This window comes from Lucilia sericata, unplaced genomic scaffold (genome assembly GCF_015586225.1).
Source record: "Lucilia sericata isolate MDLA Ls3-8-SP2 unplaced genomic scaffold, ASM1558622v1 Contig001218F_arrow, whole genome shotgun sequence".
Taxonomy (NCBI): Eukaryota; Metazoa; Arthropoda; class Insecta; order Diptera; family Calliphoridae; genus Lucilia; species Lucilia sericata.
Window position 1 is genome coordinate 53,319 of NW_023995178.1, and position 21,442 is coordinate 74,760.

General features: G+C 32.2%; 2 protein-coding genes across 3 annotated transcripts in view; one reads left to right on the forward strand and one right to left on the reverse strand.

Annotated features, from left to right (window-relative positions):
* LOC119610504 (GTP-binding protein Rhes) overlaps nt 1-21,442 on the reverse strand; it is a 36,612-nt gene that overhangs the window by 8,744 nt on the left and 6,426 nt on the right. Inside the window, exons 2-3 of one of the 2 annotated variants that reach the window (XM_037965751.1) lie at nt 3,991-4,415; nt 2,927-3,493 (exon numbers count right to left, since the gene is read on the reverse strand). In XM_037965751.1, the coding sequence (XP_037821679.1) occupies nt 2,927-3,315 (389 nt within the window). In that variant the 5' untranslated portion in view covers nt 3,316-3,493; nt 3,991-4,415. Of the gene's footprint in view, nt 1-2,926; nt 3,567-3,990; nt 4,416-21,442 lie in introns of both variants that reach the window. The other variant, XM_037965750.1, reaches the window with a different exon arrangement.
* LOC119610505 lies at nt 11,771-15,246 on the forward strand. The gene is made up of 3 exons (XM_037965752.1): nt 11,771-12,091; nt 14,220-14,723; nt 14,795-15,246. Exons 1-3 carry the CDS (start codon nt 11,923-11,925, stop codon nt 15,040-15,042), a joined length of 921 nt encoding a protein of 306 aa, XP_037821680.1. The 5' UTR covers nt 11,771-11,922; the 3' UTR covers nt 15,043-15,246.

Sequence of the window (21,442 nt, forward strand, 5' to 3'; positions counted from 1 at the left end):
TTCTATGGTAAAATGGCAACAACAACAATTTGTATTTCGGAAAAGGAGAACGAGGAAATAAACGCATCCTTGTACTTGTATTCCCGTATGTGTGTTTTCTATAAGATAAAACATTACATTTTATCACATTTTTTTTTTTCTCTGTATAGATTTTTACCTTCCTTCCTTTTTGTTGTAGGAAAAGGTAAAATAAGAGACATTTGTGTCTTTTCTTTTAGACATTTTATGTTCGGTTTGGTGTGGCGATGGCAAGATTTATGTTATTTGTCTTTAAGACTTTTTATATCGAGCAAGTTGATTGAACGAAAAGAGATGAGCAAAAAATAAAAATAAAACATAATCAGTTAATTGCTTTATATGAATTACAGTGTATTTTTTTAATTGTTCAATTAATTAATTAACTAAAGTAAATAAAGTCTACTTAACAGATTAGAAAGAAAAGAACAGATATTGGAAGTGATGGAAATTTATGTATCTTGGCCTAACTCCCCTCGATTTACAGCTTGAGGGTATTATCAAGAACAAAAATTAAACCAAAAGGGTTAAGTAATTTTTTGAGGGGATTTTATATAGAAGAACGTGTCAGTTATAAACCGATTCTCATAAAACTTGGCAGATAGATTTCGACCTAACCTTTATTAGTGAGATTTAAGTTCCTATAAAATTTGTTATTATATAGACTTCGAATCGAATAAGAAATCAGAATAAGTTACTTTTGTGGGCATTGCGATGTATTACAAACGCAATGACAAAGTCAATATACACCATCCTTTTTTAATTAATAAAAATTAATGTTTTATATCAGAATGCTCAATTTAAGTTTAATACTTTCACATAGAAAATGACCTTAACATTTGATATTTTTAGTCTTCTTTTCCATTTATGAAGATTTAAATTGAAAAAAAAAAAAACGTTTAATTACGTTTAGCTTTCATAAAACCATATTAACTTTGTACTTATTAGATTATCAAAGTGCATTATACTTTTAAAAATAGCAAAATAGAACAATTAACAATTGATCTTTTTTGTTATTCACTATCACGATTTACTCATTTATTTATTATACTTAGTCAAATATAAGGGCAATTTTCGAAAAATGTCCTTGAATGAGGGCTTGAGCCAATTATGAACCGATTTCCACATAATTAAGAAACCATGACCATGAAGAGTATTATCATAAAACCAATGAAATTTTTTGGAGAATTTGGTCATTTGTCCACCTTTAAGTATACCAATCGGCTCAGAATCATTTTCTGAGTCGATTAAACCATATCCGTCCTGTCCGTCTGTCTGTCTGTCTGTCTGTCTGTCTGTCTGTCTGTCTGTCTGTCTGTCTGTCTGTATGTCTGTCTGCCTGTCTGCCTGTCTGTCTGTTTGTCTGACTTTCTATCTTCCTGTCTGTCAATGTAAACCTTGTAATCAAACTACAGATCGCAATTTTGAAGATAATTGGATGAAATTAATTTTACTCCAACTATACTAATATGCCTACAAAAATATGCACAACAATGATTAATACCACTACAAATGATACTGCAAAATTTCGTAATGAGCGGCCCTTTATTTAACCCTAGCCCCCCTCTGAAAATGCTTGAACGTCGTTAATTCCCTTATATGTAAACACGTGTATTACAATGAAATTAATTAACTTTAATGTCAATAAACATCCCTCCATCAAATTTTGTTAGGATCGGTTCATAATTGACCCTAGCCCCCATATTTAGTCTCCATATAAAAATAATTTTTCATCAAAAATATGTCGAAATTAAGGAAAAATTAAACATAAATGCTATATTATTAAAAATAATAAACATTTTAGATATACTCATAACTGGTGTAGTGTATCATATGGTCGGCCACGTCCGACTATACTTTTTTACTTGTTTTACCATATTGTACTGAGATCAAGATTTTCAATCAATGGTAGGAAACTGAATCCGAATCAGACTTAGATTTTCTCCATTACATCTGGGGTTTGAGATATCGTGTCCTGAAATTTTAGAAAACGCAATTTTTGGCTCTTTTTGAGACGTTATAATAACGTCAAAATAATTTTATTAACTCTAAAATAAAGGCTTAACATCTGACATATCTTCTTTCTTTTTCGAGATATCTTCACCTAAGCTTGAAACATGGTTTTTAAACCCTGCACTATTATATATAGTGCGGAGGGTATTATGTTTTGTAAATATTGTTTATAACGAGCAAAAATAAAGGATCCACACCTATTTGATGATGTTCCAATCGACTTAAGGATATCTGTCCATCCGTGAACTTCAACGGATAATATCTCAGCAACTACAACAGATTTTAAAACATTTCGAAAAGTATTTTCATAAGAAAAAAATTGTATTAAGTTTTTTTTTGCAAAATGTAAAAAAATAGATGTTTTGTCAATTTATTGTTATATCAAGATTTAGGTGAATATATGTACCTCGAAGAGGAAAGAAGATATGTCAGATGTTATTTTAAAGCTTATAGAGTGGACTTTCAGATGGCATATAACATTTTATAAATAAAGTTGTCTTCGAACATTTAAAATGTCTCAAATAGAGCCAAAAATTGCGTTTGATTTTTTCTAACTTCAGGACACGATATATCAAATCCCTGATGTGATGGAGAAATTCGGCGTGGCTTAATCCTGGGTTGAAAATTTGTCGGCCTGTGTAATTATTAGATTCTATGACAACACCAATTAAAACGTCAGTTTAGAAGCTATGACTACAATTAGAAGAGATATGCCAAACATTGTCGTTTAATTTTCTTTTGGACCAAATGTGGCTTCATATAATTTTTGGAATCCTCCTTCCCTGCTGGTTACATACATTTTACGTTTTTCTATATTTTGGTTTTTAAACTTGTCCAATATAAATATGTATTATTTAAGAAAGTAGTCATACAAAATATTAAAATGCATTCAACTTACCCCAATATCACAAGACGATAACAATTTTTCGAAGTTGGTAGAGTATCATCGCACAGCATGGCCGAGCTGACAACATGATTGGCTAAAAAATCATCCGTATCTAAGGCATCCAAATCATCCGATGTATGATGATCATAATAATGCTGTTGTTGTTGTTGTAGATCTGTATTGTTCATTAAACGTGTGGTAGTGTTAACAACACCATTACTACCACTTGGCACATCATCCAAAAACGTAACAACATGTGAACCAGCAGCCGCTGAATTAGCATTAGGGCCAGCACCTGCCGTGCCACTACAACTATTGCTAACACTAGTTGTACTGGCCGTTGTTCCGGCAGTGGATGTTGTATTAGATGTTGCTGCTGCTGCTGCTATATTGTTATGCATTGTATGTGTTGCAGTTGTGTTATTAGCAATCGTTGTTGCTGCTCCACTTAGTTTACCATTTGCCGGCTGTTGTTGCCGCACCAGGTTGGATGTGGTTGTTGTGTCCGTTGTTACGGCTGTAGTTTGTGTTGTGGTTTTGCTATCACCAAATAGAACCTCCGCATAGTCATTGTTATTGCTGCGGGCGCAAAACCAATTTTTGCAACGAATCATATTGACATCCGTCCAGACCGACATAGAATGAAATAAAACTGCTGTAGTTGTATATTTTGTTTAGTTTTTGTTGTTGTTTTGCTGGTGGTTGTTTTATTTTATACAAGTTTCCAACTTTTAGTTCTAAATTCATGTATCAGTTGGGAATATATAGTAGAGCTATTGTCTTTATTGTAGAAAATTTCCTGTTTGAAGTAAAAAGTTTTCTACTCTTTGTTTTTCCTCTTTGGTTTCTTTCTATTTCACTGTGAAAAAAGTATTAATTTATTGTTTGGTTCCACCTACAGTCCATTAGATACACACATATGTATATGTTTCAATGTATGTATGTTCCATGTGTATATGTAGAGTTATGCGTTTGTGTTGCTTTGACTGAGTGTTAGTCAAGTGGTTTTAACTTTGACGTAAATATTGCCATACAACTTTTCCCACCCTTTATACGAGGAGTTTTCTAAATCCTACCACTTCTTTCCTCTTCACTTCACTTTAGTTTTTGTTTTAAGTTTCCTTCGATTTGGGTTGTATTCAATGGTCTCTCCAAATTGCCTTTTGGTTAGTTTTCCAATGTGATGTGTTGTGATGTAAATATAATTGCCTATTTTGGAGCAAAACAAGTGGCCATAACTGGGCAGTTCGATATTTTATACAGAACTACTACTTTATACAACTTTAATAGCATCAGTAGCCGAAGCAACCACAACAGCAGCAATAGCAAAAATAACAATAATAGTTATAAAGTAGGAAAATGGAATTTATTTTCATCTATAATATATGGAAAAGTTTTTGTTGTTGGTTGGTCCTATTTATCGGTGGTTTATATTGTTGTTTTGAAGTGATGGTAGTTGTAGTTTTAAACATTCATGTTTGTTTGTTTGTTGGCCAATATACTAAAATGAGAAAATAAAAAAAAAAATATTTATAAAATTTTAATATAAAAGCAATAACTATTAACATTAAATATCCAATTTCCTAAAAAGAACATTATAAAAATGAATTTATGTTGGTTAAAATTAATTATATTATGTTAACAGCAGAAGAAACATGAGTGAACACAATATTATCTCGATCTGAGAGTTTTTTGATTTTTAATGGGAATGTACACATATTTTAAGTATTTTCTCGATTTGGAACCAGAGAGAAACTAGAGCGAATCATTCATATCAATATCTATGTTTGGCTTTTTATCGATTTGAAGCATTGAGACAATTATATGTTTTCATAAAATATCGTTTTTTGGTGAAAAAATACCAACTTTAGAATAATTCTAGAAAATTCTGGCAGAAAGATATCAAAAATCAGCTTTTTGGAATAGTTAAGATAAGAATCGAACTACTTTATTAGATCACGCATTGGTGAGGAGCAATTTATTGAGCAATTTTACAAAATTACAAAATTAAAAGGCTCTAGTAAACGGGTGGAGTAACAGTCCCCCATGACCGCCTTGTGCATAGCAATCTTGGATATCCTCTATCTGCAAAAAAAAGTAACCAACTGATTAGGCCTACTTTCCTAAGCTACAAGTACAACGGATTCGGAGTCATTCATTGAGCGTTTTTTAAAAAACTAAACACTTTCTTACTATTTTCTCGATTGGAGCGTTATTTGGGGAACAACAGACTTTTACAAAATCGACTATTGGTTAAAAATATGAATGATCACGTTATTCCTTACCTTAGAAAGTTCCAATCAGTGTTTCTGAGGAATACAATATCTGCAATAACATCAAATTAAGGTAGGGGAGCTAATGCAACGGAAGCGGAGCGAGCGAGCGAGCGAGCGAGCGAGCGAGCGAGCGAGCGAGCGAGCGAGCGAGCGAGCGAGCGAGCGAGCGAGCGAGCAGAGCGAGCGAGCGAGCGAGCGAGCGAGCGAGCGAGAGCGAGCGAGCGAGCGAGCGAGCGAGCGAGCGAGCGAGCGAGCGAGCGAGCGAGCGAGCGAGCGAGCGAGCGAGCGAGCGAGCGAGCGAGGAGCGAGCGAGCGAGCGGCAGCGAGCGAGCGAGCGAGCGAGCGAGCGAGCGAGCGAGCGAGCGAGCGAGCGGAGGAGCGAGCGAGCGAGCGAGCGAGCGAGCGAGAGCGAGCGAGCGAGCGAGCGAGCGAGCGAGCGAGGAGCGAGCGAGCGAGCGAGCGAGCGAGCGAGAGCGAGCGAGCGAGCGAGCGAGCGAGCGAGCGAGCGACGAGCGAGCGAGCGAGCGAGCGAGCGAGCGAGCGAGCGAGCGAGCGAGAGAGCGAGCAGCGAGCGAGCGAGCGAGCGAGCGAGCGAGAGAGCGAGCGAGCGAGCGAGCGAGCGAGCGAGCGAGCGAGCGAGCGAGCGAGCGAGCGAGCGACGAGCGAGCGAGAGAGAGAGCGAGCGAGCGAGCGAGCGAGCGAGCGAGCGAGCGAGCGAGCGAGGAGCGAGCGAGAGCGAGCTAGCGAGCGAGCGAGCGAGAGCTAGCGAGAGCGAGCGAGCGAGCGAGCGAGCGAGCGAGCGAGCGAGAGCGAGCGAGCGAGACTAGCGAGAGATCGATCTAGCGAGGATCGAGCGAGCTATCGAGCAGCGAGATCTATATATCTATCTATCTTCTTCTATCTATCTATTATCTTCTACTACTATTATTATCTTCTATCTCTATTATCTATCATCTATCTATCATCTATCTATATCTATCTATCTATCTAATCTATCTATCTATCTATATCATCTACAGCTATCTACTTCTATATCTATCTTTATCTATTATCTATCTATCTATCGATCTATCTATCTTCATCTATCTATCTATCTATCTATCTATCTATATCTATCTATCTATATCTATCTATCTATCTATCTTATCTATCTATCTATTCTATCATCTATGTCTGTCTATCTGTCTTTCCGCATCTGTCTGTCTATCCGTCTGTATTATTCCATGTGGCCACGTACAGTTCGCAATTTTCAAGATTAATTTTGATGAAATTTCCCGCATACTCCTTTCTTAACCAATGAACCTATTGAAAATAGTTTAAAATATGTTCATTTGCGAACCATTCTTAGTACTCTTCTACATCCATAAAGACGATTGTGTCCAGACTCTTTTCGACTCATCGTAAGATATTTATAGCGAAGAGTCACGGTTGGAATAGGATATCGTGAAAGATTAATTCAATGGCCAGATTCAATTTTAGCTGAATGATAGCTGAGTGGCTTGATACCTAAATATATGATGGAACAATATTTGGAAGAGTATTTATGTTACAATTTGTCTTCAGGGTTTTTTCCTCCATACCAGATTTATTTTTAAATTCTAATTATATCATAATAACAACCTTTTCCACTATTTTATCAAAATTTAAATTTTTGTGAAAAACGATTTCCCTCCTTTGTAAAGTATTTCGTTTATTTTATCAGATAAGCCGATTAAAGTATTTTCTACTTAATGTTTTCTGGTAGGAAACTTAATTACTGCCAAATAAGATATATTCTTCTGGTTTACAACTTTATTAAAATGATAACTTTTCAAATGATGTTTTCATTTCTCCCAAACATTAATATTTTGTAAATTTTGCTGTTTTTCCTTTTTTTTGTAGTTGTTAATTATTCCTAACATCAAAATATGTAAAAATGCTTTTTCATCCGTATGTTTTTTAATTAATATTTTAATCAGCTGTAATTTAATTAACATAATTATTATTATTTTTTGGTTATAATGAAATAACCATATTCCAGACTCAGCAACGACACCGGGAAACACTCTCTCTCTGTGTGTGAGAGTACAAAATTTGCATAAACATTGACAAGGTGTTTGAAATTATTATTAATATTTAAATAAATATGCAAACATACACACACACACACAAAATTTTGCGTAAATGTAGAAAATTTTGTTAACAGAAAATTAAAATTAAAAAAAAAGAACAAAATAATTCATATTTTATGGTTATATTCAAATTTTGATAAACTTGCTGAAAATATGGAAATTGTTGGACTAAAAATAAACACACTCCAACATATGCAGCCTTAAAATAAATATTTCCTTTTTGCAATAATTTTTTGTACTTTTTTCATTTTTGGTAACCTTGAAAATGTACAATACTTGTGGTGTATGGCAGTGTATGACAATGTCATCAGCATCATCATCATCAACACCATCCTTATCATCATCGTCGTTATTTGGCCAGTAGGTAAATTGGTAACATAAAAGCTTTTGTCTCATTTTCTACTCATTTTAATTTAAAATTTAATTATTCCAGTTAAAATCAAAATAAAAGAAGAATGACACTATTTGTAGTAAACTTCTATTAGAGTGCTCCAAAAAATTGTAATTTCAAAATATTTAAAGCCAAAAGTTTTGAAGTCTCTTAAAAGAAACTTAACTTGTGATCAAGTAAAACAATTCTAGATAAACTTAAAATTCTTTATCGAAACCGGATAATCTAGGAATCCTCTGTTTTACCCACCATAAAGTCAATAAATATGTATATGAGTGTGTACGATAAAGAGCGAATTTTTATGGAGGAGGGCATAAAGCAGTTTAACAACTTTTATTGTGTTCATGAATGAAAATCAGGATGTGTTTATTTCAAAAAAGCTTTGTTAGCGGAAATGAAAAATGGTCTAATGGATGAATGAGGTTTTAAGCGGTACAGGAGAAAGGCAGTCCGAAAGTAATGAAATGCATGCAATGCAGTGTTCATACATATGAATGAATAGTTACAACAATTGTTTCCGCCACAGTCATGTTCACAACAGCAACTAACACACCAGAATGGATGATACTAAACGACGACTACAACGAGATAAGCTTGTGGAAAGATTAAAAAAATTAATATTTGCTTACGTGTGTGTGTGTTTGATTTAGTCTTTTTTTTCCTGTTGGCCAAGAAATTTCCTATAGAGTATATTGTTTGAAATTTGTATTTTTGGTTTGTAATACATATAAAAGGATGAAAAAGATTAAATTTCTGAGAATTGAACTGTAATGGTGGAGGAAGTACAGCTGCAAAAAAAATATACAAGGTCTTAGTAATTTATGAGTAAATTTTTAGTATTTCACTTGAATGAAAGTAAAGTCAAGGTTTAAAGGCAATATAGTGAAATATAGTGAATAATAGTGATATGAGAAAATTAAATGATTTACTTCCTTTTATTTTGCTACTGGTTACTGTACATTTGAAAAATGTATCTAAAATATTGTCAAAAATTACCTCAAAGCGAGGAATATAGAAAAATTAGATTTTTTGGGTTTTACGTTCTTAAACTAGTGATCCAAAAAACAAGGGTATTTACTAAAGTTCATCAAATTATGTTGAAAATTACGACCGGTAGCGTGAGCACAAGCGTTACATGAACCCACAGACAGATGGACGGACCGACAGACGGACATAGCTAAACCGACTCAGAAAGTGATTCTGTGCAACATACACTTTAAAGTGGATGTAGGTCCAATATTTTTGCGAGTTACAAACATCAGCTCAAACGCATACACTACCAACATAATGGTCTACAACACTATTGTGCGAAACAAGTGAGAATTTATAGTCGGATATGGACGACCTTATGGTACCCTACACCAGTGATTTTTTTAAAAGAGTTGATTATTTTTTGAATAATAAAGCATTTCATTTTAACCTTAATTCTGAAATATTTCAATAATTTGTTGACAAAAAAAAGGGATTTTTCTAAAGGAGTGGAAATATTGAGGCCTACTAACCTTATATGTCTACATTAAAATAATTTATGAACAATATCATCGTTATATTAGTGTTTTTGTTAGTAAATTTTAACCATCAAGTAATTTTTATGCCCTTCATGAGAAGGGTATGAATGCCGAAGTGCTTTACGTGAGTACCTGTCGTGTTGGCCTATCTCATGGTGGTCTTTTTCATCCACTGGGCGAGCAAAAATATAACGACTCACCACCGCCCCTTTGTGTTTCTTACACGCAGCTTGCAATTTACGTATATGGATGTCGGTCCATTATACGCGCACTTTGCTCAAGTACTCGAGCTATCTAATCTCTTGTCATAGTAGTCCCGCTGAGGAGGATCAGGTGTCACGAGCAAGCTCAATCTAACCCCAACAAAGGAAAAAACCTTGTCGCTCAACCAAACTACTGAGATGGCTCTGTTGATTCGGCCACAGGACCTAGGGGACGTAATAGGTAGTCCGAAATACCGATAATTTTAATAGGCAAGACTTATTTCAGTGGCCACAAAGATCCACTGTGATAACTTGAGCATGTTTTAGAGTAAACTCTAAAACACTTAAACATGAAGAAAAATCGCCGATAAATCGAAGAAAGGGCAGTGACACCTCGCACCATACTCCGTTTTGCCAAACCTCAGTTCAGCACATCTCTCCGTCAAATCCATCAATTACTCCATCCAACTAAATCGAATACAACAGCATCATGAATCAATTCCATCAATTCCATCAATTATTCATCCGACTAAATCGAATCTTGAATACAACAACAATCAACACTTTCGTATACCTAATCTTTGCATTATCAGCTCAAATCCAACATTTAATTAATCCACAGTCATGCTCTGTAGTTTGTTCCGCTCCTAGCATCTGGGAGCGATAACAGAAATATATCATGAACATTATATTTCACCGTGTATCAGTCTTTTAACCAAGCACCCCTTCCTGCGATTTAGGTTTCAACCACAGCTACTACGTGGATGCCGAAGGAACCTCAACCAACTAAGCAGCCAGGACAAGTCTTGTGGGCAACTGGCCACTCGAAGTACTAGATTATGTGGTGCTCTAGTTAGACCTCTTTTCAATTCATGCAAAGACTAGGACAGGCAGTGAACACCAGTTTATAGTCCTGGCAGATTAGAGGTAGTGATAGCACCTCTCTTCCCCCGGAATGCAATACACCAAGATGTGGTCTATCATCAATGAAACATGCCCGGGGCCCATGAGAAGGGTATATATAAGTTTGTCATTCCGTTTGTAAATTCTATTATAAAATTTTCCGACCCTTTAAAGTATATATATATTATGGATCCTCATAGGTAGCGGCGTCGATTGAGCCATGTCTGTCTGTCCGTCTGTCTGTCTGTCTGTCTGTCTGTCCGTCTGTCTGTCCGTCTGTCTGTCTGTCCGTCCGTCAGTCCGTCTGTTGAAATAAATTTTCTGAAGACCCCAGATATCTGCGGGATCCAAAACTTCAAAAATTCTGTCAGAAATACTTTCGAGAAGTTTTCTATTTAAAATCAGCTAAATCCGTCCATAAATAACGGAGATATGAGCAAAAACTCCAGACAACCTCTGAAAATTTCATAACAAAAACACAATTTTTTGCAAGCTTTGATAAAAAAGCAACAACAACATTGCTTATTGGAAAAAAACGTATGTAAGGATGTCTGTTGGTTTTATTACTTTGCGTATTTTGTTTATAAAGTAAATAAAAATATGTTTTGTTTGAAAACCCTAAAAGCGCTAAACGCCATTTAAGAAATTACAGCTTAGTGCCGGTGCACACAGGGAAACTTTTTTTGGAAAACTATTGATCTCTTTTTCTCAAACACAAAATCAAAAGTTTCTCAAAAAAAGTTTCCCTGTATGAACCAGCACTAAGTGCCCGTTTGCACTAGGAAACTTTTGATTTTGCGTGAGAGAGAAAGAGAAATTCCGTACCTCGTGGTACGGAGTTTCTCGTACTCGGAAACTTGTTTTGTTTTGTTGTTCTTCTCATTCGTACAAACACAAATCAATGCAATTAATACGTAGTTTCTGAAACAAAAGTTTCTATGTATAGACATTCAAGAAACTTCAAAAGAGAATTAAGAAAAAGATTCTCAACAAAAGTCTTCCAGTGTAGACCAGCACTAAGATGTCGTGCGAAATTTTGTGTTAGTGTTGCTATTTAAGATTTTATTGCAAAAGGTCGAAATACGTTAAAGTTATAGAAAATTAAGAAAAAATGGAAAATCTTGGTAAATCGAAAATCTATTTTTATATACATAGGTTCTTAAATAAACCTCAAAAGAGAAATATTTCCATCAAACTCGTTTGCTACTTTATTTTTTAACCGAGAAAATTTCATAGCCTGTATTACGCGAATATAATTCTTAACCAATTCACATTTAATACTTTCAATTACTTACACCAAACTAATCTACTATTTCCCTCACGATTACATCCATTAAGATCACTGTCCCCATTGAGACAAATGAGAGGTTATCACTTAATATGAACAGAAAAACACTTAATCAGCTACAAAAATGAAATCTTTTAGGCGCAGCACAACAATGCTTTAACTTAATTGGAAAAAAAATCATCTCACATTAGACAGTCTAATTTTAACAGCCGGTACGAAACAAACCGTGCGTGTGTCTTTCTGTTTTTCAAAATAAAGTGCATTTTTATTTTTATAAAATTTTATCATCAGAATCCATCTATCTCTCTCTATAAACATACATATATAAATGATGCCTTTCAATAAAGAGAAAAATCGTCGCATTTATATTACGGCATTAGTAATATCGTTTTTATTGATTGTCGGTTCCATCTATTTGCATTGGAGACAAAAAACTCATTTGGGCCGCATGAGTTTTAATTTAGATCGTGATCGTGTTAAACCAACCAGTGGTGTTGGTATGTAAATTTTAGAAAACACAAAACAAAAACAAACTATAAAAAAGTTTTATGTTCAAAAAAAAAAAAACTATAAAATTTAAATATATAAAATAATTAAAATAATGGAATATATTAAAATTATGGTGAATATTTATATACATCTTATTTAGTATATGGAAATAGTTTATTAAAAATTCAAATAAGCTACAGAATACTTATGTATGTAGTTCTATAAACTTATTTATTGATATCAATTTAAATATCAGTATAGTGTTTGTTGTTGCTTATTAAATTGATAAGAAATAATACAGTTTATGTGATTTCAAATCATGTGGGGCTAGTTATTAACTAATAAGAAAAAACAAACACACACTGGAGCAAAGTTCAGCAGCATTAGTCACCAGGGGCCGACAGCAATCAGCTGTTTAAAACTGTACACGACAAGAGGGTCCCATGAAAACTTTCATAAAGAAAATATAATCTTATATGTTTTGGGAAAATGTTTTCGGCATACATATTCTCTTAGTACTGTTCGCTGCATTGGACACAATGATTAAACTCAGATTAATGGAATAAACATTTCTATAAATTTTTATATTCTTTTATATTCAAATTTAAAAAAGTTGAGCAACATTTTTTTAAATATTCAATAATATATAATATTCAATATATTCGGGTTTTTTAGTTCTTGAAACTTGTTTTCAAAGAGTTGAGAAAATTTGGTTTATTTACTTTAATCAGCTTTAAATAGACTTTTTCAGACTATTTTTTTCTTAAAATAGTCTATGTCTAGTCTATGTCTAGTCTATGTCTAGTCTATGTCTAGTCTATGTCTAGTCTATGTCTAGTCTATGTCTAGTCTATGTCTAGTCTATGTCTAGTCTATGTCTAGTCTATGTCTAGTCTATGTCTAATCTATGTCTAGTCTATGTCTAGTCTATGTCTAGTCTATGTCTAGTCTATGTCTAGTCTATGTCTAGTCTATGTCTAGTCTATGTCTAGTCTATGTCTAGTCTATGTCTAGTCTATGTCTAGTCTATGTCTAGTCTATGTCTAGTCTATGTCTAGTCTATGTCTAGTCTATGTCTAGTCTATGTCTAGTCTATGTCTAGTCTATGTCTAGTCTATGTCTAGTCTATGTCTAGTCTATGTCTAGTCTATGTCTAGTCTATGTCTAGTCTATGTCTAGTCTATGTCTAGTCTATGTCTAGTCTATGTCTAGTCTATGTCTAGTCTATGTCTAGTCTATGTCCTAGTCTATGTCTAGTCTATGTCTAGTCTATGTCTAGTCTATGTCTAGTCTATGTCTAGTCTATGTCTAGTCTATGTCTAGTCTATGTCTAGTCTATGTCTAGTCTATGTCTAGTCTATGTCTAGTCTATGTCTAGTCTATGTCTAGTCTATGTCTAGTCTATGTCTAGTCTATGTCTAGTCTAATGTCTAGTCTATGTCTAGTCTATGTCTAGTCTATGTCTAGTCTATGTCTAGTCTATGTCTAGTCTATGTCTAGTCCTATGTCTAGTCTATGTCTAGTCTATGTCTAGTCTATGTCTAGTCTATGTCTAGTCTAGTCCTATGTCTAGTCTATGTCTAGTCTATGTCTAGTCCTATGTCTATTTGTCTAGTCTATGTCTAGTCTATGTCTAGTCTATGTCTATGTCTATCTATGTCTAGTCTATGTCTAGTCTATGTCTAGTCTATGTCTAGTCTATGTCTAGTCTATGTCTAGTCTATGTCTAGTCTATGTCTAGTCTATGTCTAGTCTATGTCTAGTCTATGTCTAGTCTATGTCTAGTCTATGTCTAGTCTATGTCTAGTCTATGTCTAGTCTATGTCTAGTCTATGTCTAGTCTATGTCTAGTCTATGTCTAGTCTATGTCTAGTCTATGTCTAGTCTATGTCTAGTCTATGTCTAGTCTATGTCTAGTCTATGTCTAGTCTATGTCTAGTCTATGTCTAGTCTATGTCTAGTCTATGTCTAGTCTATGTCTAGTCTATGTCTAGTCTATGTCTAGTCTATGTCTAGTCTATGTCTAGTCTATGTCTATGTCTAGTCTATGTCTAGTCAAATTTTAAATTTGTTTTCCTTATTTTCGCACAAAAACTTCGTTAAAACAAAATATCACATACAATCTGTTTAATTTAGACACAACAACATGGATCGATGAATATGATTCGAAATATGTAAAAATAACTGAAGAAATTTTAGACACCGATAAAGATGATACTGATGTTTACAATAACATACTGGAAGCATCATCTCCCGAAGACGACTATGATGATGATCAAAATAAATTTAAAGAAGAAAACATTAACGAAGATCATGATGATGATGTAGATGATATTAAAGAAAATATCAGTGATAATGATGAAGATACAATGCACATGAAATCTAAAGAAATTTTGTCACATCAATATTCAGAAGAATATAATATGGATGATATCGAAGAAAGTTCCGAGCCTAAAGAAACATCTATGACTCCTAACTCCAGTGTGTGTTTCAGATGCCTATGTATGACGGTAAACGAATGTCAACCAACTTTTTGTGGTTCAGGCAATCCGTGTGGCATATTTAGAATATCAAAATCATATTGGATTGATAGTGGTAAACCAACTATCAGCGGGGGCAGTACCAGTAACGAAGATCAAGGTAAGTAAAAAAATAAAGTTTTTTTTACTAAATTTCTAATGATTGTATATGTATTTGTCCGGTTTTTGCAGACTATCTGACCTGTGTTAATGATGCTATGTGTTCCTCGGCTGTAATACGTCAGTATTATAATCGCAATAAACAAGATTGTAATAAAGATGGGGTATTCGATTGTCAGGATCAAATTGCTCTGCACCTGCTGGGGCCATCAGGTTGTCTTACACAAAATCTTAGTTCCATTCATGCTAAACGCATGAAAAATTGTTTCATTGAAAGTGATTTGGAAAATCAATCCTATTGGTGGGAAGATGAATATTAAGTTTATTTATAAAGTGACCTATTATACTTAAACAATTAATATAAAATTTATAGTTTTAATGGTTTTAGTTTAATGGTCTCATTGTTTTATTTAGTTAAATAAGTCTATGAATGTCTATGATTTTTTTTTATATTATATAAATGTTTTAAAGGTAAAAGCTTTTAATTAAGTGATTTGAAATGTTAATCATATAATAAAATTTATATTTTATAATTTTGTGTGTTAAAAAACTTTTTTTAAATTTATTTTAAAAAACCGTTTGTACAGTCAAGCATATTTAGTTGCTGCCTTTGGCAACCAAAAATTTCTTTATGTTTTGCAAAATGGTGATAAAATTTATTTAACATTTAGTATTTTGCATATATGTAAGTACTAATGTTTGCAGACACATTTATTGCTTTGTAACCCAGTAATCATTTTGATTGTAATTATCGTAGGCTTGAAAAGTTTTAATTAAAAAATTTTGGAAATCTCTCAATCATACGATAAAAGACTGAAATCTTATGTTTGTTATTTTATGGACGGAAATATTGTGCTTTTGCTCCTGTCAGTCCACAATTATCTGTTTACGAGGCGGGCATGTTCGTGATAACTTTAAGACAAGATTAGTTTTTGAAAAAAATTAGACAAGTTTCGGAAAACCCATAGTCCTACAAAGTAAACAGGACGATAGAAAAAGTTTAATTACTTTTTTTTAGACTGTCAGTAGTAATTAATTAACTATTTGGAACTATTATTAGATCTCAAGATCATGTAATATGGCAAAAAGATTTTCATAAGAACAACATCCAAAGATAACTATCATGTTGAACCCTCCTCAAATATTGGATGATGGAGTAACACAAGCAACAGCTGTTATGCGAGCGATCAAACACAGGGGGAATAAGAGAATACTAAATATGTCTAGATTGGAATTAATACAAAAGCACTCGGACTCTTATGTCCCTCTCAAGACCTGATAATTATGGTAGATTTTATGGTAAAATTCTATATGCATTTCGCACTGAAAAACTTCCCCCATTTTGATGAAAATAACGAAGTAATCGATTGAAACAGATAGCAGTCGGATGGTGCAAGGTCTTGACTATAAGGAAGTGAGGTAAATCTTCCCAACTACTTCTTTTTTAACAGATTTTGCAACATGTGGCCCAAGATTGCTTTAAACGAATCAGTGTTGGTCCCGCTAGATTACAGACCGAAATACAGAGCATTACCTTAGCGCCATGAATATTTGGTGTCGATTTAACTAGTTGGCCAAGTTTTACACACGATGTTAGACATAATGAATCCATGATTCGGGGCAGAAATTATCTTCTTTCTCAGTTGAGGTCTCTAATATTCAATTCGTATAGTAACCGAGAAGTTAAACAATTACTTTTGTGACTGGCTATATAAATGTGTTATTAATCCATAAAAATGGGTTTCAAAAAAATATGGCGACATTTGTGTCCATTATTTACAAACACTAAGACTAAGTTGAGGTTAAGCGTGAGCTCGGGGTGGAGTTGTATTGCAACTGCGTACCGTTATTACTAAGAGTTTTAGATAATCTCCGCCCCAAACCAAGAGGGAGGTTATGTGCAATTGCATGACTTCAAATCAGGTTGTTCGGCACTTCCTGTCGTTTTTGTACGGATGGTTTAGGGTGCGCTGTTGGACGCATTGTATTCACCCAGCATTAAGAGCAACGTAAGCTTAAACCGTCAAAGTAGGCGCCACGCAAAATATTGACAAATCTGTCATACTATAGTATGTATTTCGTAAACTATTGAATCGGATCAATCGAACTGTTTAGAAATACCAGATTTATTTAATTTTATTCGAAATCGAGAGCTAGACATTTTAATGAAAATCTTAACAAACATATAATGATTGTTAGTTTTAATTTTAGAAATTATATTTCTGTAACCATGATATTTTTCTGGTTACTTAAACATAGGGGATATGATCCCCTAAACATTTGCTAGACTATTTTTCTTAAATACATATGTATACCTTAACTATTAGTACATATACATATCTATGTCTGTGTATTCACTCAAGATATGTGTATGAGTATGTATGTCTATGAATTTGCTAAAAATATTCAAGTCACGCAAAATAAATTAAGGTAAGTTTGTCTATTTTAATGACTATATTTTTGCACTTAAAAGTCATTTGGGGACTAAATACAAACACACTATTGTTCTCTGTGGTAGGAATACTCTTTCTTTCAAAAAGAATTATTCTACAAAACATTTTTTATGTAAAAATATTCTTAGAACATAAAACAAACATCTCGGTTAAACATTGTATACAGGGAAATAACTTAAATTTTAGGTGTAATATTCTAGGCTACCCCCTTAAATATTTCTAGACAATTTTGTAAGAAAAATATGCGCATTCTAAGCATATTGTGACAAAATACAATTTAAATGTAAACCTTTTCTTTTTATTTATTTTTTTTTTTTCATTTTTTTTTTTGGCTCTAATATATAGACTCTATGGAATTCATTAAAATGAACAATAAAAACAAAAGGATTTGTCATTTTTTGGTGAATTTTTAAAGCCGAAAACAAAAAAGTTATATTTTTAAGGTAAATATGTAATTACTTTAAGTTTTTATAAAGCAAACTCATGAGTTTTAGTTTTTTTTTCCTAAAAATTTTAAAAAGGTTGGAGTTAAATTAATAAAAAGTAAAGGTGGGCGTTAATGACACCATTTACTTTTTACTAATGGCGATGTATTTTACCAAATAAGTAAATTTTACTTGGGAAAAACTCTTGTATAAATATTTTTAGCATATTTGGGGTATAATTTAAGTAGGTATTAATTAATTTATATTTGAACATTTCTTATAAATTATTATTTAAAAATATTCCCCTCTTTCTAGTTACTTTTTTAAGCAAAATATTTTTAACTCTACTGTTTTCTTTTAATTTCTTTTTTGGTTCTTTTTTAAGAAATATTTCTTTTTCGGTCTATCGACATAAGGCAAAAGGTGCTTTTCGCCTAAAATGTTAAAAAAACATTTTCTTTTTCATCCATAAAATACATAAATACTCTTAAAATGTCGAAAAATATTTAGAGGTATTTAACTGTGTATTCCCTTTTATATGCCGAGAAATGAAATCACACTGAAATCAAACGCCTACAAAGTTCTTCCCACATGAATATTTTATGTCAAAGATTTGGTTTAATAAAATGTAAAGGATTTTTTTCGCACTGTGATTGAGAGATAGATGTTAAAATTTTTTGTACTATTCTGTATTTTGTATTTGAATGTTTGACAATCAATAGGTTGTAGATAACTGTTATTTCTTTAATAATTTTTCACTTTAAGAGGGTATCTATAACTGTGTTTTCAAAGCTTTAAGCTTAATAAACATATTTATTTTGTGAAGAGCAGAAATCGGCTATTGACTTATTAATAGGATTGAAATTGCAATAAGAACAGAAGCCTTAAGCTAAACCAAAACTTTAAGCTTAATAGAAAGTTTGAAGTTGATTGAAGTTTTAAGCCTAATAAGAGCTTTGACCTCAATTAAAGCTTAAAAATTACATGAAGCATAAAGCAACTAACTAACTAACTAACTAACTAACTAACAACTAACTAACTAACTAACTAACTAACTAACTAACTAACTACTAACTAACTAACTAACTAACTAACTAACTACTAACTAACTACTAACTAACTAACTAACTAACTAACTAACTAACTAACTAACTAACTAACTAACTACTAACTACTAACTAACTACTAACTAACTAACTAACTAACTAACTAACTAACTAACTACTACTAACTACTAACTAACTAACTAACTACTAACTAACTAACTAACTAACTAACTAACTAACTAACTAACTAACTAACTAACTAACTAACTAACTAACTAACTAACTAACTAACTAACTAACTAACTAACTAACTAACTAACTAACTAACTAACTAACTAACTAACTAACTAACTAACTAACTAACTAACTAACTAACTAACTAACTAACTAACTAACTAACTAACTAACTAACTAACTAACTAACTAACTAACTAACTAACTAACTAACTAACTAACTAACTACTAACTAACTAACTAACTAACTAACTAACTACTAACTAACTAACTAACTAACTAACTAACTACTAACTAACTAACTAACTAACTAACTAACTACTAACTAACTAACTAACTACTAACTAACTAACTAACTAACTAACTAACTAACTAACTAACTAACTAACTAACTAACTAACTAACTACTAACTAACTAACTAACTAACTAACTAACTAACTAACTAACTAACTAACTAACTAACTAACTAACTAACTAACTAACTAACTAACTAACTAACTAACTAACTAACTACTAACTAACTAACTAACTAACTAACTAACTAACTAACTAACTAACTAACTAACTAACTAACTAACTAACTAACTACTAACTAACTAACTAACTAACTAACTAACTAACTAACTAACTAACTAACTAACTAACTACTAACTAACTAACTACTACTAACTAACTAACTAACTAACTAACTAACTAACTAACTAACTAACTAACTAACTAACTAACTAACTAACTAACTAACTACTAACTAACTAACTAACTAACTAACTAACTAACTAACTAACTAACTAACTAACTAACTAACTAACTAACTAACTAACTAACTAACTAACTAACTAACTAACTAACTAACTAACTAACTAACTAACTAACTAACTAACTAACTAACTAACTAACTAACTACTAACTAACTAACTAACTAACTACTAACTAACTAACTAACTAACTAACTACTACTAACTAACTAACTAACTAACTAACTACTAACTAACTACTAACTAACTAACTAACTAACTAACTAACTAACTAACTAACTAACTAACTACTAACTAACTAACTAACTAACTAACTAACTAACTAACTAACTAACTAACTACTAACTAACTAACTAACTAACTAACTAACTAACTAACTAACTAACTAACTAACTAACTAACTAACTAACTAACTAACTAACTAACTAACTAACTAACTAACTAACCAACTAACTAACTAACTAACTCACATCTTGCACATTCTCTTTTTTAATGTAATTTTTATAGGATGTCTTGGGTTTTTACTTATATCTTCGTTATATATGGACAGATTTTGCTGATTTTAAATAGGAAACTTCTCGAAAGCGTGACTGACAGAATTATTGAAGATTTGGATCCCGAAAGTATCATGGGTCTTCAAAAAATTGATATCAACAGACACACAGACAGACAGACATGACTTAAAGATCCAGAGTATGTATATGCTTCATAAAACCAACTAACTTAGAAATTTTGAATAGCTGAATTATTATTTAAATAATGTTACGTAGCCTTAAAGCTAACATTCTTTTCCCCCTCTGTTCTTGTTTTTTATTTACCCATCAAGTTTAGTGTGATATTTTGTTGCTATTTTATTGCAAAACCTTTTTCGTCTAGAGTTTTATAAATTTTTTTTATATTTCTGATTTCAAAAGAAAATTAAATAAGACATAATTTTTTTTATTTCTTATTTAGCATTTGTTTTCTTGCTTGCCCAGAAAGGTTATACTACTGCCAAAAGTACTAATAAACCAGAATTCGTTGTTTTGGTGATTTCTAAAATTTTTTTCTTTATTTCTATTCTAATTGACATTGTAATGATTTGTAGCGAAATGGACGTTTTCTTTATGTCTCAATTTTATTCTTAACCCTTTTTTTTTTTGATGGGAACCTTTTTTAATAATTTGTTTTTAAATGTTGAAATGTAATATTTCTTTTTTCTATTATAATTTTAAAGTGTTGTTTTATTATCTTTTTTTTAGGACTAATAAAATCAATTATTTGTCTTATTGTTGTTATTAAATTAGGACAACAATATAATTTGTTTTTTTTTTTCTTTTTTGGTAATAATTTTATTATGATGAAAATGTTTAATTGGTTATTTTTAAGTTAAGTTATTTTTGATGAATAACGTAGGTTTATGAGAATTATTGTTGATTCATTTAACCTAGAGGAATTTTAAATATTTTCGAGTTTAACAAAATCATAAAATTGTCCCATTAAAAATGGGTTTTTAATGTGATGATTTTTTATTATCTTTGTCATTTAAAAGATCAAGAATTTTTTAATAAAATTTTTTATTATGACTTTCACTATAGAGACAGAATATATTAAAATTGGTTGAGAATCAGATGCATTAGGAACCCATATACAGACACAATCTTTTAGACTTGATTTTGATAATCAGAAAATTTGTTCTTAAAATGGTTGAGTTATGACAGAAATGTACATGTTTTCCCGATTTTGTGGATATATGTATGTTGATTAAAAAGTTCCTTACCTAAACCTTTTCAAAAAAATTCTTTAACAATTAATAATTTTTCCTAA

Bases quoted from the DNA above. Each gene is read 5' to 3' on its own strand.
- LOC119610505 (XM_037965752.1), top strand. From the start codon at position 11,923: ATGATGCCTTTCAATAAAGAGAAAAATCGTCGCATTTATATTACGGCA. The intron at 12,092-14,219 runs GTATGTAAATTT...TGTTTAATTTAG, and splicing joins TAAACCAACCAGTGGTGTTG to ACACAACAACATGGATCGAT. The intron at 14,724-14,794 runs GTAAGTAAAAAA...CGGTTTTTGCAG, and splicing joins TACCAGTAACGAAGATCAAG to ACTATCTGACCTGTGTTAAT.